This window comes from Dendrobates tinctorius, unplaced genomic scaffold (assembly GCF_039654945.1).
Source record: "Dendrobates tinctorius isolate UK_male_01 unplaced genomic scaffold, ASM3965494v1 ptg000513l, whole genome shotgun sequence".
In the NCBI taxonomy this organism is placed as follows: Eukaryota; Metazoa; Chordata; class Amphibia; order Anura; family Dendrobatidae; genus Dendrobates; species Dendrobates tinctorius.
In genome coordinates this window covers 217,440-233,386 of record NW_027362172.1, presented here as the reverse complement: position 1 = coordinate 233,386, position 15,947 = coordinate 217,440, and the positions used below count along the sequence as shown (strand labels likewise).

General features: G+C 46.4%; 1 protein-coding gene across 4 annotated transcripts in view; it reads right to left on the bottom strand.

The window, feature by feature from the left end:
- The window catches only part of KANSL2 (KAT8 regulatory NSL complex subunit 2), a 30,360-nt gene extending 28,892 nt beyond the window's left edge, over nucleotides 1–1,468 (bottom strand). For all 4 annotated transcript variants that reach the window (XR_012227669.1, XM_073564981.1, XM_073564982.1 and 1 more), the window contains exons 1-2: nucleotides 1,330–1,468; nucleotides 750–997 (exon numbers count right to left, since the gene is read on the bottom strand). Coding sequence is in view for 3 of the 4 variants with exons in the window: in XM_073564981.1 (XP_073421082.1) it covers nucleotides 750–997 (248 nt within the window). In the remaining variant the exon portion in view is untranslated. The remainder of the gene's footprint in view (nucleotides 1–749; nucleotides 998–1,329) is intronic.
- Nucleotides 1,469–15,947: the final 14,479 nt, after the last annotated feature.

Sequence of the window (15,947 nt, the reverse complement as noted above, 5' to 3'; positions counted from 1 at the left end):
AACGAGAGCGAGCGAACGAGAGCGAGCGAAAGAGAGCGAGCGAAAGAGAGCGAGCGAAAGAGAGCGAGAGAAAGAGAGCGAGAGAAAGAGAGCGAGAGAAAGAGAGCGAGAGAAAGAGAGCGAGAGAAAGAGAGCGAGAGAAAGAGAGCGAGAGAAAGAGAAAAAAAAAAAAAAAGAGAAAGACTTCCGCCAGAACGGAATTTGGGATTAAATTTCTCGCAAGGAAATTCTTCTGGGCATGCTCAGTGTGAAAAAGTGGATCCGTTGCCGGATTCCGTCAAAAACCGGCTGGCAACGGATCAGCTGCTCATAGGCGACCATTATAACGAATGGCGGATAGCGGCGGACCCGTTGCTATCCGCTATTTTGAAGCAAAAAAAGTTTCATTGTCCGTCCACTAAAGTCAGCGGATGCCAAAATTTTGGCGGATCCGTCAAAAAACAGATCCGATGGATGACCATCCGTCGAAATCCACCGCTAATGCAATTCAATGGGAAAAAACGGATCCGCAGAAAAAAAAAAAAAGGCAGATCCGTTTGTTTTGCAAAACGGCGGATTTTGACTGATGTCAAATAAAAGCATTAAACAGGCCAAAGGTTGAAGTCTTGATGTAAAACGTGCAGATTATAGACAAAAACCTGCTACGATATTGTCCCATGTGGACACACCCGATACAAAACTTCTTGTATTGTTCAATCTGTGCCAAAGCAAAAGCCCCAATATGTCCCGACCCCACCAGCGCCACTCACCCGTCCTTCTTGTCAGGCTTGGGAGCGGCGCTGCCGCAGCGCCGGCTGTTCTTGCTGGAGACGTAGCTGCACTGCTTGTATGGGGCATTCCGGTCTTCTAGGATGTGTTTGATGCAGAACTCGTAGCCTTCCAGGCGAGGCTGAGAGCACGGCCGGTGCGTGTAGGCGCAGGACAAGGCCTCGTAGGTCCGGGGCACCGGAGTCAGGCGGCTTCTGCTCGGCAGGACGTGGATCCGAATTCTGTTCATCTGATGAAAGAAGAAAATGGCAGAAGTGAAGGAAGCAGGAGCCAGGAGGGACTCCAGGCAGGTGGGCTACACTGTCATGGAGGGCGCTCTGTAGGGCCACACAGGTGAGGACTGCACGTGTAGCCCTGAAGACACACTAGCCCACAAACAAGCCGCACACAGTACAGAGGCACCAGGCGGGAGAAAGCCGGAGGCGAAGGGACTTTCCAGAAACTGCAAGTGCGGCTTCACTGTGGGGCTAAATGCCGCCTCTCCGCCCGCGATATCCACCACAGGCATCACCCATGGGCGCAGCACATGACTCAGCGCTCCCGCCTCAGACGCCATCTTACCTGCGCGGTCGCTGCTCCGAGTCCTCACACTGAGGCAGGAGACAGAGGCTGAGCCGGGATCGCTCGCAGTGCACCCAACTTCCCGCCGTGATTGGCTACAGCCACACAAGACGACGCCACTGTCCGCGCCCTCTCGCTCTCTGATAGGCGACGCCAAATCTCTCGAGATTACTGTGACCAATCACAAAGGAGAAAGTAGAAACGCTACGCTGATAAGGCGGGACGGCCGCCATGTTTGTTATAGTACTATAGCCGCGATCCTAGGAAGATGTGCGCGGCAGGGTGACGAGGAGGAGAATGGGGAGCGTGTGATCATCGGTCTCGGCAGCAGAGGGAAAGGCTGTGCTTCAGGACGGACAGCTCTGCGCTAATGGCGCCATATTGACTGGCTTTTGTGCCATTTACATGATGGCTCTATTTTTTACCTCAGAATCACTCTGCCGCCTCAGCTGTGTATAGAGCTATGAGGGGAGCTGTAGGGCGTGCAGAGCCGGCGTCCTGTGTGGGGGGCAGGCCCGCTCTCGGGTGATCAGGAATGTGTTTAAAGAAAAAGTCCCTGTGCTGAGAAACTTGTAAACAGCGGTGTAACTACGGTCCAGTGGGACCCATGAAAGATTTGGACCAGGCCCATCCTGTTATATCTATGGGCAGAGTCAGACGGCCGTAGAACGCATGTGAGAATCGAATTGCACTGCATGGACTGGCCGCCACCTCTCCTGACCGGAGCAAACAGCACCTTGTATCAGGGCTGTGGAGTCGGTAAGCCACAGTTGTGACTCCGACTCCTGGATTTTATCAGGCTCCGACTCCTTCATAAATGGCCAATTCATAACAACAAATTTACTGTTGTAAAATATTAAACATCGTGCTTATTCAGTTTCTCACCATCATATAAGTATCAGACCACTTAGAGCAAAAACTACATTTATTAGAATACAATTAGAATATAGCAAATAACTTTTATAAACTTTTCTAAACTGTAAATAAATATGCAATAAACACTTTTATGCAGTTAATAAGAAGAAATCTATAAATTTGTCCTCAGAAAAAGTATTGCCTCTGTCAGATCCTCCTTCATGGATGCCCTCAAATCTGATCTAATTATTTTGAGAGCAGAGAACAACCTCTCTACACTAACTTGTGTTGGTGGCAAAGCAGTAACCACTCGGGCAACATCTCTGACAATGTCAGGATACAGAGGAATCGCTTGTTGCACTGTTATTTTTGATGAACGATCAAATTTCTCAATTTCTTTTAGTGCACATGAAAAATTCTGCTGAAATGTACTGGCTGTGTTCCTTGATGGGGATGACTCTTCTTCTATGCGGGAACGCTTTGCACGGTCCTTGTGATCCAAATATTTTTCTAAATTCTTCATCAGTTGATGATGAGGGTGAAGATGTGGCAGGAAGACCAAATTCTTCTTGTTCCTCCTGACTGTTCTGCAACCCTTTCATCCTTACTGCTATTTCAAACAGAGCTTCTTTTCCTTTACTTAGCTGTTGATCATCTAGAAGAATCTGATGCATTGGGTCTACATAAACAGCTGCCAAAAGAATGTTATTTTGTAATAGTAGCTCCTCTCTCCGTTTCATTGATGTAGCAATGCCACTTGCAATTAACCCTCCTCTTTGGGACAGGCGAAACATCAGGTTCTTCCACTCCTTTAAGAAAATACCTGGAGTTAAGTCCTCTGCTTGTAATTTTTTAGTCACTGTAAATGGGTGCTCTAGCAATTTTTCCAGCTCAGTCACCTGATTCCACTGACTTTCATTTAGCGTCAGTTGAGGGTTAGCCATGTCTACAAGAAAGGTTTTCAGTTCAACCAAGCACTGAATCATTAAGTAAGTACTGCCCCATCGTGTGGCTTGATCAATAATTGCCCCTTTTCCAGCACGTCTCTTCAAAATTGAGTCAACTTTAGGGGTTCTGGCAACAGTAGCCAATTTTCTCACCTTGCCAATCAGTGCAGCAGCATGTCCTTCTTGCAGACTGTCTCTTATAGCCAGCTGTAGCGTATGCACAACACAGCGCATGTGATGAATGAAAGAACATATTGACACAGTTTCAACAAGATCATTAAACTATCATGTTGCTGTTCATCTGAAGCAACTTCAGTTTGCTCCTCAGTTACAATACTGTGTTCCTCTATTTCAAACATTTCTGCGTCTGTGGACCCAGAATGTTCTTCTAGCTGCTGGTCACCATCATTACTCTCATTCATTAGCTTAATAGTACTTATCATATTTGAAGCATTGTCAGTTACGACAGAAAGAACTTGCTCTTTTTTAAGTTCATAGTCTTGCAGAACCTTTTCCACCAAGACCTGGAGAAACTCACTGGTGTGATGAGCTTTGGTGTCTTTTACTGCCAATGTCTTGGTAACTATTTCATTTTTGTCACAAACAAATCGGACATTGATGGCAAAATAGTTCACTCTGTGACGTGTGCAGGCATCCATTTTAAGAAACAGAAAGCGTCCCTTGAGAGTTTTTTTAAGTTCTTCCTTTTGTTTAAAAGCTTCTTCGATTACTAATTTTCTAATACTCTCTCTCTCCAGAGAAACACCAAGCTTGCAGGCCATTTCCCCATTCAGACACATAAAAGCTGGTCGTGAAAATAATGAAATAGGCACACTATCCTTTACAACAAGCTCTATGATCTGTTTTTTAAATGTATCTACTGTCATTGTCACTGACAAAATATCTTGCAACTGATGGCTGCAAAGTTCTCTGCTCCTTTGGCTGGAAGAGCTGGGCACTGGTTCATTGGTTTGGATGCAGTCTTTCTCATCCACTGCTTTCAGTACTTCTGGATGAAAGCGCTGTAAATGTCTCTTTAGATTAGAAGCTCTGGTAGGAGCATTTTTATCTTTGCCTGAATATGCACTCATCTTGGCTTCACAGCATTTGTTTTCGTCTGGATCATTTGTCATACACTGACAGACATAATGTTTTCTATCTTGAGTGATGGTGAAATGTTCAAATACAGCTGATTTAATGTGATGCTTCTTTGACATTCTCAGGTTTTTAATTCTGCATTCACAATCCAAATGACAATTGTTTTTCCTAAAAACAATTGTACAAAATTATTGCCAGGTCGTACAACTGATATAGTGGTCAGTAATACTGTTATTATTCCTCATGTACTCACAGTTAACTGATGCAAAGTTTGTTGAAAGGATAATACTTCTTACAGTCTTCCTCTTCTGAGTAGCAGGCAGCTGTGAGATGCTTGGAAGACGCACACCTAGTATGATCTAGTCTAGAGGAGGAGCTTTACTACTAAGAATTTGCAACACATTTTCACTTTCCGTTTCATACATTGTAAGTAGGGGGGTTGGGGCAGCATGAGGTTAACCAAGTATAAGATTAGATAAGGGCAGTGGAGAACAGTGACACACAAGAAGTAAGAAATGTCTCTATCTCCAGCAGAACTGCTTATCACTGTTGTTCATAGTTTGATAGAACATATATATTTGAGTAACATTTATAAAATTCATATGAAAGTTCAATTATGAAATATTAATACATTTTTTTTTAAAGCTGGAGTCGGAGTCGGTACATTTCTTCCGACTCCAACCAAAACTAACTCCAACTCCACGACTCCGACTCCACAGTCCTGCCTTGTATTTGTATGCAGCTGTCAAGCTCAGGAGAGCCAACAGGATGAGGTTTACTATGCAATTCTCGCAAGAGAAATGCAGCCATCTGACTGCCCTATCTGTCATCCTGAGCCGTAGCCGGTATTTCCCCTGTTCTGCTGCTGCTGTAGCATAATTCATAAAAATGCCTTCCGGCCGTGCGACATCCTCTCCTGAAGCCAGCAGGTGGAGTAAGTATGCCTTTCCAGTCATGCACGCCGCTGCTGGCTCCTGATTGGCCGACAGTATGTCTTGCCGCGCACAAAACTGACAGATCTTTGAACCACAATACACTTCAGCTGAATGTGCATCCAAGGGCACACATCCAGGTGAAGTTTGTGCAAAGATACAGGCAGACAACCATTGCGACGGAAAACCTGGCACTACTGCTGGCACTTGGGCCGGAGCGTGTGGCTACATGTATTTCTATGCAGCCGCACACTCCGGTCCGAGTGCCGGCGGCAGGGCCAGGGTCTCACAAGTGAGTATGAGCCCTAAAAGACACCGTCCGTTATGTCTTAGCTAGGAATTGGTGCGTTGCCCTCAGTGGAACACTGCTCAGTGTTGGGCCTTATTCAGACTTCACCAAAAACAAATACCCTAAAATAAAAAAAAATAAAAAATTGCATGAAGGTAGTAATAAGGGTATACATAATTTTGATCAAAAGAATGTACAAGCCATCCAGCCACGTCAAGGCAACCCTTGTGGGACAGTCCTAACTCTTGTATTTTAAACATTTCAACTTGTCAAGTGACATAAATGTGAACAAGGACAGAAACAGGGTCGTCTGTGTAAAGGTCATATGTTTATATGCATTTACATTTTGCATACACTTTTTAATTTACTTTTCCAGCTCAGACCTAGTTTCTCATTTAGTGCAGTGTGCATTCTATGCATATAAGGGTGTGACTGCCCTGTTTCTGAGTTGGGAAATTCATCCCGTCTGGCCTAAGCTTTTACTGGTGGTTCAGGCCCTCTGTCCTTGTTCACATTTACATCACTCGGCAAGTAGAAAGGTTTTAAATACAAGAGTTAGGACTGTCCCACAAGGGCTGCCTTGATGTGGCGGGATGGCTTGTACATTCTTTTGATCAAAATTATGTTTACTAAATACCCTTATTATTATTACTACCTTCATGCATTTTTGCAATTTATTTTTTACTGTTATTTTAGGATTTTTGGTTTTGGTTTTCTCTGTGTAAAGATCATGTGTTTCTCTAGTCACCTTCCACGACAGCCACCTTGGAGGTTGTCTCCCCGCCCTAATAGGGGACAAGGAACACAAAGAGGTTAAATAACCCTCCCCTTCCTGCTACCTCAGTGTTTTTCCTGTCCCCTATCGGGGCATGAAGAGGTCACAAGGGGCTGCCGTGGCCAGCGAGCGGAGCCCCTATGTACTCACAGAAGCTGGGCAGCTGAGGTTGCGGGGGTTCGCCTCCTCCATGTGCTGCTCCCGTCTCCACCGCTGATGTGACTCGGGACATGGCCGCCCCTCCTGTGCCATCCCGGGTAAAGCGGGGAGGTATCGTGCCTGCTGGGGTCCTGCACAGCTCCCCGGCTTCCTCCTTCCTCCCAGCGCTTCATTGGAGCCGCGCGCGCCAGAGGGGGCGGGCAGTCGACCGGAAGTAGCGGTGACGAGCACTTCCGATTTGCGGCCTCCGGCGTCCTGTATAGGGGAAACGTGCGCCGGCACCCGGCGAGACTCGGGAAATTAATACAATGGCGGCGGGGGTCGAGCAACATCCTCCCCAGGGAGGAGCACCCAGTGAATGAATGCCCCATCACCCTTAAAAGGGTGCAGCAGCTTCAGGTAAGCGCAGAGTGTCTGTGGTGTGTGCCGATATGGACGGTGAGAAGCCCTCAACTGCAGCATCTGCGGAGCCCAGCGTTCCCCCTCCTACAGTGAGTAGCAGGGCTGGTCCCTTGCCTGTCCAAACAAATTGGTGGCACAGGTCTGAGTAAGCCTTCTCTTCTTCTTGCAGGAAGACAAGGCCTCTGCCCCTAAAAACCCCCGAAAGTGTGGTATATGTGGTGCCAGGTTTCCTTCTGACTACAGAAAGAAGTTATGCCAGCCTTGTACGCAAAATATCCTGTGTACCGAGCAACCCTCTCTGTTTGACAGCATAAAGACTCTCATTAGACAGGAGGTTCAGACCTCCATAGCAGCCCAAACCCCGGCCCAGGGCTCTGCCCCAAAAAAGAGGAAAAGGGCACCTATGGAAGCTGACTCGACTCGGGAGAAGCCCGTTCCTCGGGGTCGGAGGATATTTGGGAAAATGAGGGCTCCACGGCCACCTCCAGTCATGATGCAAAAAGAATACTATTTCTCCTCTGAGGATATGGAGGAGTTGGTCTCCATGGTAAGAAATACCATGGGATTGGAGGAGGAGGAGGTCAGGCTCTCAGTCCAGGATGAGATGTTTGGAGGGTTGAAACCCAGAGGTAGAAATGGTTTTCTGGTTCATGAGGTTATACAGGATTTAATAGCTCAGGAGTGGTCCTCCCCCGAGAGAGCACGGTGCCCTCTGAGCTAAAAAAATCGATTTCCCCTAGAAGGTGATAGTTCCATTTGGGAGATCCCTAAGATAGACGTCTAAAGTCACTAAGAAGACGTCCTTGCCCTTTGAGGATGCCTCCCAATTGAAGGATCCGATGGATTGCAAAATAGAAAGCCATCTTAAAATATCCTGGGAAGCTTCTACGAACCTGCTCAAAGCAAATATTGCATCCACCTGCGTAGCCAGATCTTTGTTTCTCTGGCAACGTACATTGGAAGACCACCTCTCGGGAGGTACCCCTAGAGAGGAAATCTTAGACTCCCTGTCAATCCTCCAGAAGGCAACAGGCTATTTAGCTGACGCTTCAGGAGAAACGGTACGGGTGGCAGCAAGGTCCCTAGTCCTTTCAAACTCGGCCAGGAGAGCCTTATGACTGAAGTCATGGGGAGGCGACCATCTCCAAGACGAAACTATGTGCCATCCCCTTCCAGGGACACCACGTGTTCGGGCCGGTCCTGGATGATATCCTTGAGAAGGCTTCCGACAAGAATAAGTCACTACCGGAACAGAAACCCACCAAAAGGCGTTTTTTTCGTCCCTCAAGGGAACAGACCTCCCAAAGGACATTCAGAGGAAAGGACAAAACGGGTCGTTGGAGCTACCCGAAAGGGGGTAAAGGAAGAAACATCCTTGTGCCCCAACAGCAGCAGCCCCCAGATAAGCAGTGACTCCTGGGTAGGGGGTCGACACAGTTTTTCGCCCAATGGCAGGCCACGACCTCGAACCAGTGGGTCCTGCACGCTATACAATTTGGGCTGAAACTGGAGTTTGAGCACCCCCCCCCGCATGCCCTAAGGATCGCCCCAACGCAATCCCCAAGTCTGCAAAAAGTTCTGTGGCTTCAGATAGAACTGCTACGGGAAGAAGTGGTCTCGTATGGACCTCCACAAGAAGAGGGCAGGGGACGTTATTCTCGCCTGTTCCTGATAAAGAAACCCTCAGGAAAACACAGGCTCATAAATAAATCTAAAGCCCCTGAACCACTTCATCAAGTACCGAAGGTTCAAGATGGAGTCGGTGAGATCAGCGATTCCTCTTATTGGACGAGGCTGGCAGATGGCGACAGTAGATCTAAGGGACGCGTATTATCACGTTCCCATTCATCCGGACCACCGGAAGTTTCTGAGGTTTGCGGTCGCCCACGACCCGAGGAATCAGCCACCTTTAGTTCAATGCCCTGCTGTGTGGGGTATCCCCAGCACCAAGGGTGTTCACGAAGATCATGAAGGAAGCAGTCATCTCTATTCGGCTTCAGGGGATATGCATTGTACCGTATCTAGACGATCTGATCGTCGCCCCATCAGTGAACCGACTGAACCAGGACGTATCAAGAACCCTACAAATACTCGAAAACCTAGGGTGGATACCAAATCTCCAGAAGTCGGCCCTCTATCCTTCCCCGAGGAAAAACTTCTTGGGGATTCTCTTGGATTCAGAGAAGAGGATGTCCTTTCTTCCCGAAGATCGTCAAAAAGACCTTCGGCAGAAAATAATCCGGTTCAGAGACCAAAGGGTGCCGACACTGAGGGGCGCCATGTCCATCCTGAGTTCCCTGACAGCGTGCATTCAGGCGGTGTCCTGGGCACAAGCTCACATGTGAGTCCTCCAGTCGTATGTCCTGATAAACATGAAGAAATATCCAAACAAACTGTCAAAAAGGGTTCTACTTCCGGGACATGTAAAATCGACCCTCTGGTGGTGGCTGAACTACCGAAACCTGAAGCGAGGAGTAAGCTGGGATCAGCTTCCTCTAAGAATATTATGTACCGACGCCAGTCTGAGAGGCTGGGGAGCCGTGGTCGAGGATTTATACTTCCAGGGGCAGTGGCCCCAGAACATAAGATCCGGATCTTCGAACCAAAGGGAGTTGACGGCGGTGGAAGAGTCACTGAAGGCCGCATCAACCCTTGTCAAGAACCATCATGTTCGGATATACTCCGACAACGTGACCACGGTGGCATATCTCACACACCAGGGGGGCACAAGGTACGCCAGTCTAAAGAAGGTAACAGCAAGGATCTTCCTCTGGGCAGAGAAGCACCTGTTATCCATTTCTGCAGTACACTTGAAGGGGTCGGAAAACATCCAGGCAGACTTCCTGAGCAGGAAGGACGTCCATCCAGGAGAATGGTGTCTAAACCAAGAGGTCTTCCAGGTTCTAGCCTCGCGATGGGGAGACCCAGAGGTCGACCTGTTTGCGAATGCGCAAAATACAAAAGCAGTGATCTATTTCTCCCTCAGTCCCACGTACAGAGCCCAGGGGATGGATGCTTTTGCCCATCCATGGCTCTTCAGACTGGCCTACACCTTTCCACCAATCCCGATGCTGGCAAAAAACATTACAAAAGATCAGAGCGGACAGGGTCACGACAATCCTGGTGGCTCCCATGTGGCCAGGACGAAGCTGGTACAGCGCTCTGTTGGACATGGCCCAGGAAGGTCCCTTGCTTCTACCCCAGAAGACCGACCTCCTTTTTCAGGGTCCATTACTACACCCGAACCCAACCAAGTTATGTCTAGCAGCTTGGTTATTGAGGCCAACATTCTGAGAGCCAAAGGGTTGTCGGATTAGGTAATCCGGACCCTTCAAAAAAGCAGAAAGCCGGTAACAAATGCAATTTACGGCAAAGTATGGAAAAAATTTTCCTCCTGGTGCCTTCCAGGGGCCCCTGACGCCACCCACCCAAATATTGCCCAAATACTAGATTTCCTGCAGAAAGGGTTAGATCTAGGGCTTACTCCAAGAACGTTGAAAGTACAGGTATCTGCTCTTAGTTCCTTTTTTGACCAAGACCTAGCCAAACACCGCTGGGTCAAGCGGTTCATGACAGCGGCAGGCAGAATTCGCCCTTCGCTCCTTAATCGGGTTCTTCCCTGGGATCTTAATTTAGTACTCAATAGACTAACACAGGCCCCGTTTGAGCCCCTGTCAGAAATCCCATTAAAAATGCTTACAATCAAAACAGTGTTTCTTGTGGCAATCACATCAGCTAGACAGGTGGGGGAGCTACAGGCCCTTACGGTACAGGAACTTTACCTCCTACTCAATTTAGACAGTATAGTACTACGCCTAGACCCCTCCTTTATGCCCAAGGTGGTGTCAGACTTTCATAGAAGTCAGGATATCGTGTTGCCCTCATTTTGCCCAAATCCTTCTAACCCGAAGGAAGGAAAGTTTCATACCCTGGATGTCCGCAGGGTAGTTCTCCGTTACCTCGAAGCAACCAAGGATTGGAGAATCGATCAGAACCTGTTCCTTCAGTATTCAGGCAGAAATAAGGGGAAGAAAGCGTCAAAGAACACGATAGCGGGCTGGATCAAGCAGTCCATCTCTCTGACATATTCTTCAAGACATCTCTCTCCTCCCGAGTCGTTAAAAGTCCACTCCACTCGATCAGTCGCTACGTCCTGGGCAGCAAGAGGAAATACGTCTTCAGAGCAGATATGCAGAGTGGCCACCTGGTCCTCTGTGCACACCTTTACTAGACACTATAGACTGGATTTCAATAGGGATCTGACATTCGGCAGACACGTCTTGCAAGCCATAGTCGCTCCCTAATAAATTAACGTTGGCATGACTCCAAGGTGGCTGTCGTGGAAGGTGACTAGAGAAAATAGAATTAGACTTACCGGTAATTCGGTTTCTAGGAACCTTCCACGACGGCACTAATTTCCCTCCCGATATGATATTTACCTGATGATTCCTGGCAATAACTATTCATGCTACTATGTTCAGAAAAAACACTGAGGTAGCAGGAAGGGGAGGGTTATTTAACCTCTTTGTGTTCCTAACCCCTATTAGGGCGGGGAGACAACCTCCAAGGTGGCTGTCGTGGAAGGTTCCTAGAAACCGAATTACCGGTAAGTCTAATTCTATTTTATATGCATTTACATTTTCTGTTTATACCAAGGAAGGTGACGGTCACAAGGGGGCATTCTCTGCGTCTGGAGGAGAAAAGGTTTTTCCACCAACATAGAAGAGGATTCTTTACAGTTAGGGCAGTGAGAATCTGGAATTCTCTGCCTGAGGAGGTGGTGATGGCGAACTCAGTCGAAGGGTTCAAGAGAGGCCTGGATGTCTTTCTGGAGCGTAACAATATTGTATCTTACAGTTATTGTTAGAAGGACGTAGATCTGGGGATTTATTCTGACAGAATTTTATATGCTGATCTGGATGGACTGTCTTTTTTCGGCCTTACTAACAATGTTACATTTTGCATACACATTATTTTACTTTTTCAGCTCAGACCTAGTTTCTTATTCAGACCAGGGTTTTTTTTGGTTTTTTTTTTGTATACAGGAAAATCGGATTGATCAGATTAATCAGAGTGTGGTAAGAGTGTTGTCTGATTTTCTCATGTGGAGGGGGAAAAGAAAATCTCCATTCTGACAGTACTTGAAAATCAGAGTGCACTCGTATGTAAACCAAGTGCTGTCCAATTTTTTTTTTTTTCTCCACAGACCCATTGAGTTACATTTCCTCTTTTGATCTGACCCTCGGATTAAAACTGGTAATTTACCACAGAACTCTTGATCCGAGGGAAAAAAAAAAATCGAACTTGTGAATGGCCCCATAGGCTATCATATGTACGAGTGCTATCCATGAAAATCACAGATAGCACTTATACACAAAAACGGAGGTCTGAATGAGACCTTAGGCTATGTTCATGTTGCGTTTTTTGCAAATTTTAAGCTGTGTTTTACAGTACCAGCAAAAGCGAAGGGAGTTCAGAAACCTGTACACGTTTTTTTTTCCTGACTGAATTGGAAAACCGCTGCGTTTTTGAAAATTGAAGCATGTCACTTCTTTCAGCATTTTTTCACCCATGAAAGCAATGAGTATCAGGTTTTGCTACATATTTGGTGCAGAAAACTCAGGAATTTGCATCATTTTTTTTTTTAGCACTAAACTTTATCATCATGCACAAGAGACAAATGTACTTGATAAAAACTCAGCACATCCAGCTTTTCATAAGCAGCTTTATTCAGACCCCTTAAAATTTTTCACTCTTTGTTTCATTGCAGCAATTTTGCTAATTCAAAAAAGTTCATTTTTTTCCTCAGTAATGTACATTGTGCACCCCATCTTGACTGAAAAAAACCTGATATCACATGGTCATAAGTGTTAAGACCCTTTGCTCAGTATTGCATAGAAGCTCCCTTTCAGCTAGTACAGCCGTGCGTTTTCTTGGGAATGATGCAACAAGTTTTCTCCAGTCACTTTCCATGACAGCAGCATCGGAGGATGACTCCCTGCCCTAATGGGGGACAGGAAACACAAAGAGGGTAAATACCCCTCCCATTCCTACAACCACCAGTGTTTTTCCTGTACCCTAAGGGGCATGAAGAGGTCCTAGATGATGCTGCAGTGGCCGGCAATTGGGAGCATCTTAGAAGCTTATCTACTATATGCCGGGCAGCCGAGGTCGGGGGCTCCGCTCTCCTCCTCTAAAGGCTGCTCCAGTCTCCATGAGGCATGCGACTTGGGACCCCTCTCCTGCGCCTCCTCTGGAGGTAAAGCGGGGCAATGATGTGCGGCCGGGGTCCTGCAGCTCCCCGGCATTCTCCTCTCTCTGTACCGGCTGATTCCAGGAGTTCGCGGGCACTGTAGTTGACGTCGACCCGAGCTTGCGGCTTACTTCCTGGTACGTTCCACGCTGGAACGCATGTGCGGCCAGCAGGTGTTCTCCGGGACAGCGGCCATGTTTTGGGGCGTTCCTTTCGGGGTTCCCCCCTGGGGGTGTGAGGGAGGAGGAGCACAGAATGACGCTGGAGCCCTCATTTCCTTAAAATCCTGGTTTGTGGTACCTCCAGGTAAGACACATTGTCTATGTGTGACAAACCCTGCCTGTCTCCTTCTGCAGAGCCCAGCGTTCACCCTCCTACTATAAATAGTGGATGAAGGTCCCTTTCTGTCCGGGTTATAGCCTTATGGGCGACTTCCCTTATAGGTACGAGTTAGGCGCTCCCAGTGAGGGGGGATAGTTATCACCAGCCCAGCCTGGGGATATATATATTTAAACCTCCCGGCCGTCTCTGCCAGAGTTTCTTCCTCACTAAAACAATACGGTATTCTGACACCAGTTCCTTGTTTGACATAAGCTGGGTCAACCAAGCGTGGGGATTCGTGAATCGAGAGAAAAGAGCAGCTCAAGATTAATTTTATATTTAATCGCCGAAAAGACGCACTAGAAATATACAGGTATATATTTACAAGAACAATATACAGATACAGTCACAAATGTAGCACAAGGATATGGTATAGATAGGTTGCAATTACCGTGTTATGTAGCATGTGACCACAGGGAGGCACTGATGGATCACAGATCCAAATCTTAGTTACAGGCTTTCCTGGCTGTGTCAGCTAACATATTCGCCCATTGGAAAACAGCTCAAAATGAGCAGCTGTCTCATCCCTAAAGGGCCTGTCACACTAAGCGATATCGCTAGCAATATCGCTATAATGTCACTGGTTTTTGTGACGTTATAGCGATATTGCTAGCGATATCGCTATGTCTGATAATTTCCTCCGACTGCTCCCCCACTGGTTATCGCTGATCGCGTGAGAACGTCCTGGACTGTTTCTCGTCGTCCGCTTCCTGCTGTGGAGACGAGCGATGCGAGGACGTGGGCGGGAGGACGTCAGGATCGCCTCGTCTGACAGGTAAGTAACGACCCCCGACCCCTGCGATGTCGCTGGTGAGATCTGCCTGTGTGGCAGCTCACTAGCGACCACCTAGCGATGCACCAGCGATCCTGACCACGTCATAGCGATGCACCAGCGATCCCAACCAGTGATAAGTGTGACAGTACCTTTAGGCTGTCCCCTCCCACACTTTGTGCCCACCCCTGGGCTTGTGCAGCCTCTCTCCTCCCATATGATTTTCTGTCCAGAACTGTGGAGCCTGAAGCTCTGAATGAAATGGCAGCAATGCCACTGGATTCTGCTGGATTTTATCTGCGCATAGAGACCGAAAATGCCTATTGTATGTAAATCCTCTTAGCTATGCTTTATAACTCCATAATTCAGGGTTCTGGAGGTGGCTAAATGATATGGGCGTGTGATGAAAGGAATGCCAATTCAGATTATGTGCTCGGCTAGGCTCAGCGATATTGCATTCTGTTATTATAGGTCATTTTCCAGATTCAATACCTCAGAGCCTGCTGTGACTTGTTGTACGCGCTGTCCCCATGTGCTTGAATCAGTTTGCCTGTAGCTGCAGGAGAGGTCACATCCTGGTGCTAATTGGTGGTCACCAAGCTTCAAAGGGTTTGTTCTTGGTTTTTAATTTCAGATAAACATTGCATGGCTTTTCATGGCCTGGGGAATGCCAAGGTGGGGGCACATTCCAGTAGGGACAACTCAGTCATCCCTCACATAAGGCAAATGTAAAAACAAACATTTTTGTACAGAAATCTCTACTTACGTCACTGAGTAAACAACCATAAATACAGGTACAACTAATTACAAATTATATAAAAACTCAAAATAAAGCAAATGCTCACAGTAAACACAAGCACAAAATGTTTAATCAGTGCTATTCCTAGATTATCAAGTCAGACCTTTTTATGTTTACTATGCAGTTATCAGGGGCAAAACTAGATAATTCATTTACATTTAATGATATGGACGTTGCTACAATAAATCAACGATATGCATGAAGGACATATGTAAAAAACTATTGTAAACATGCATTTCTCACGGAATCCTCCACACCAAGAATTTCACCAACTACATAAAAATATCCCCATGGCAACAATTCAGATTTCTGATTAAACTGGTTACTATTGATGACAGCTTGATGATGTGTTCCAGTTATGTGATGATGCATGTCTTATATACATTTGTTTACAGGTTCCAAATAATTACATTCTTTTTAGGTCTAAACATAGTTATTTTAGATATAAACACTTGCTGCTTGTAAAGTAGCCGACACCATCCAACAGAGCAATGTGGGGAGGAAAACCTTTATTATATTCCAAATATATATCAAGGAGCTGATATAAAATGTATGATATTAAAAAAAAAAAACACTGCATCATGTTTGTACAGATCTATACAAAGATAAATTAAGGAATTATTTACCACTGAACTTTAGACTTCAAAAATATATGATAAAAGTTTAGTGCACGGAAAAGCCAGATTTTTAGTATATATGAATTTAACATCTTGCATCAACAATCCTCAATGTAGCATTTAACATTCACATGCAAAGTTACATTTTCATACAATATTCTCTCTTCAGCAACGAACTGAAAACAAATATCTGTTACGATTTTTCATATCTATATGGAACTCTGCTACGGATTTTCTACACTGATTATTCAGAAGCAAAGGGCCCTGTTGACAGGATCTCTCTTTTTATATTAAGTGGTGAGCCTTGAGTTCATCTCCACCCTATGTTGTGGTGTAGTG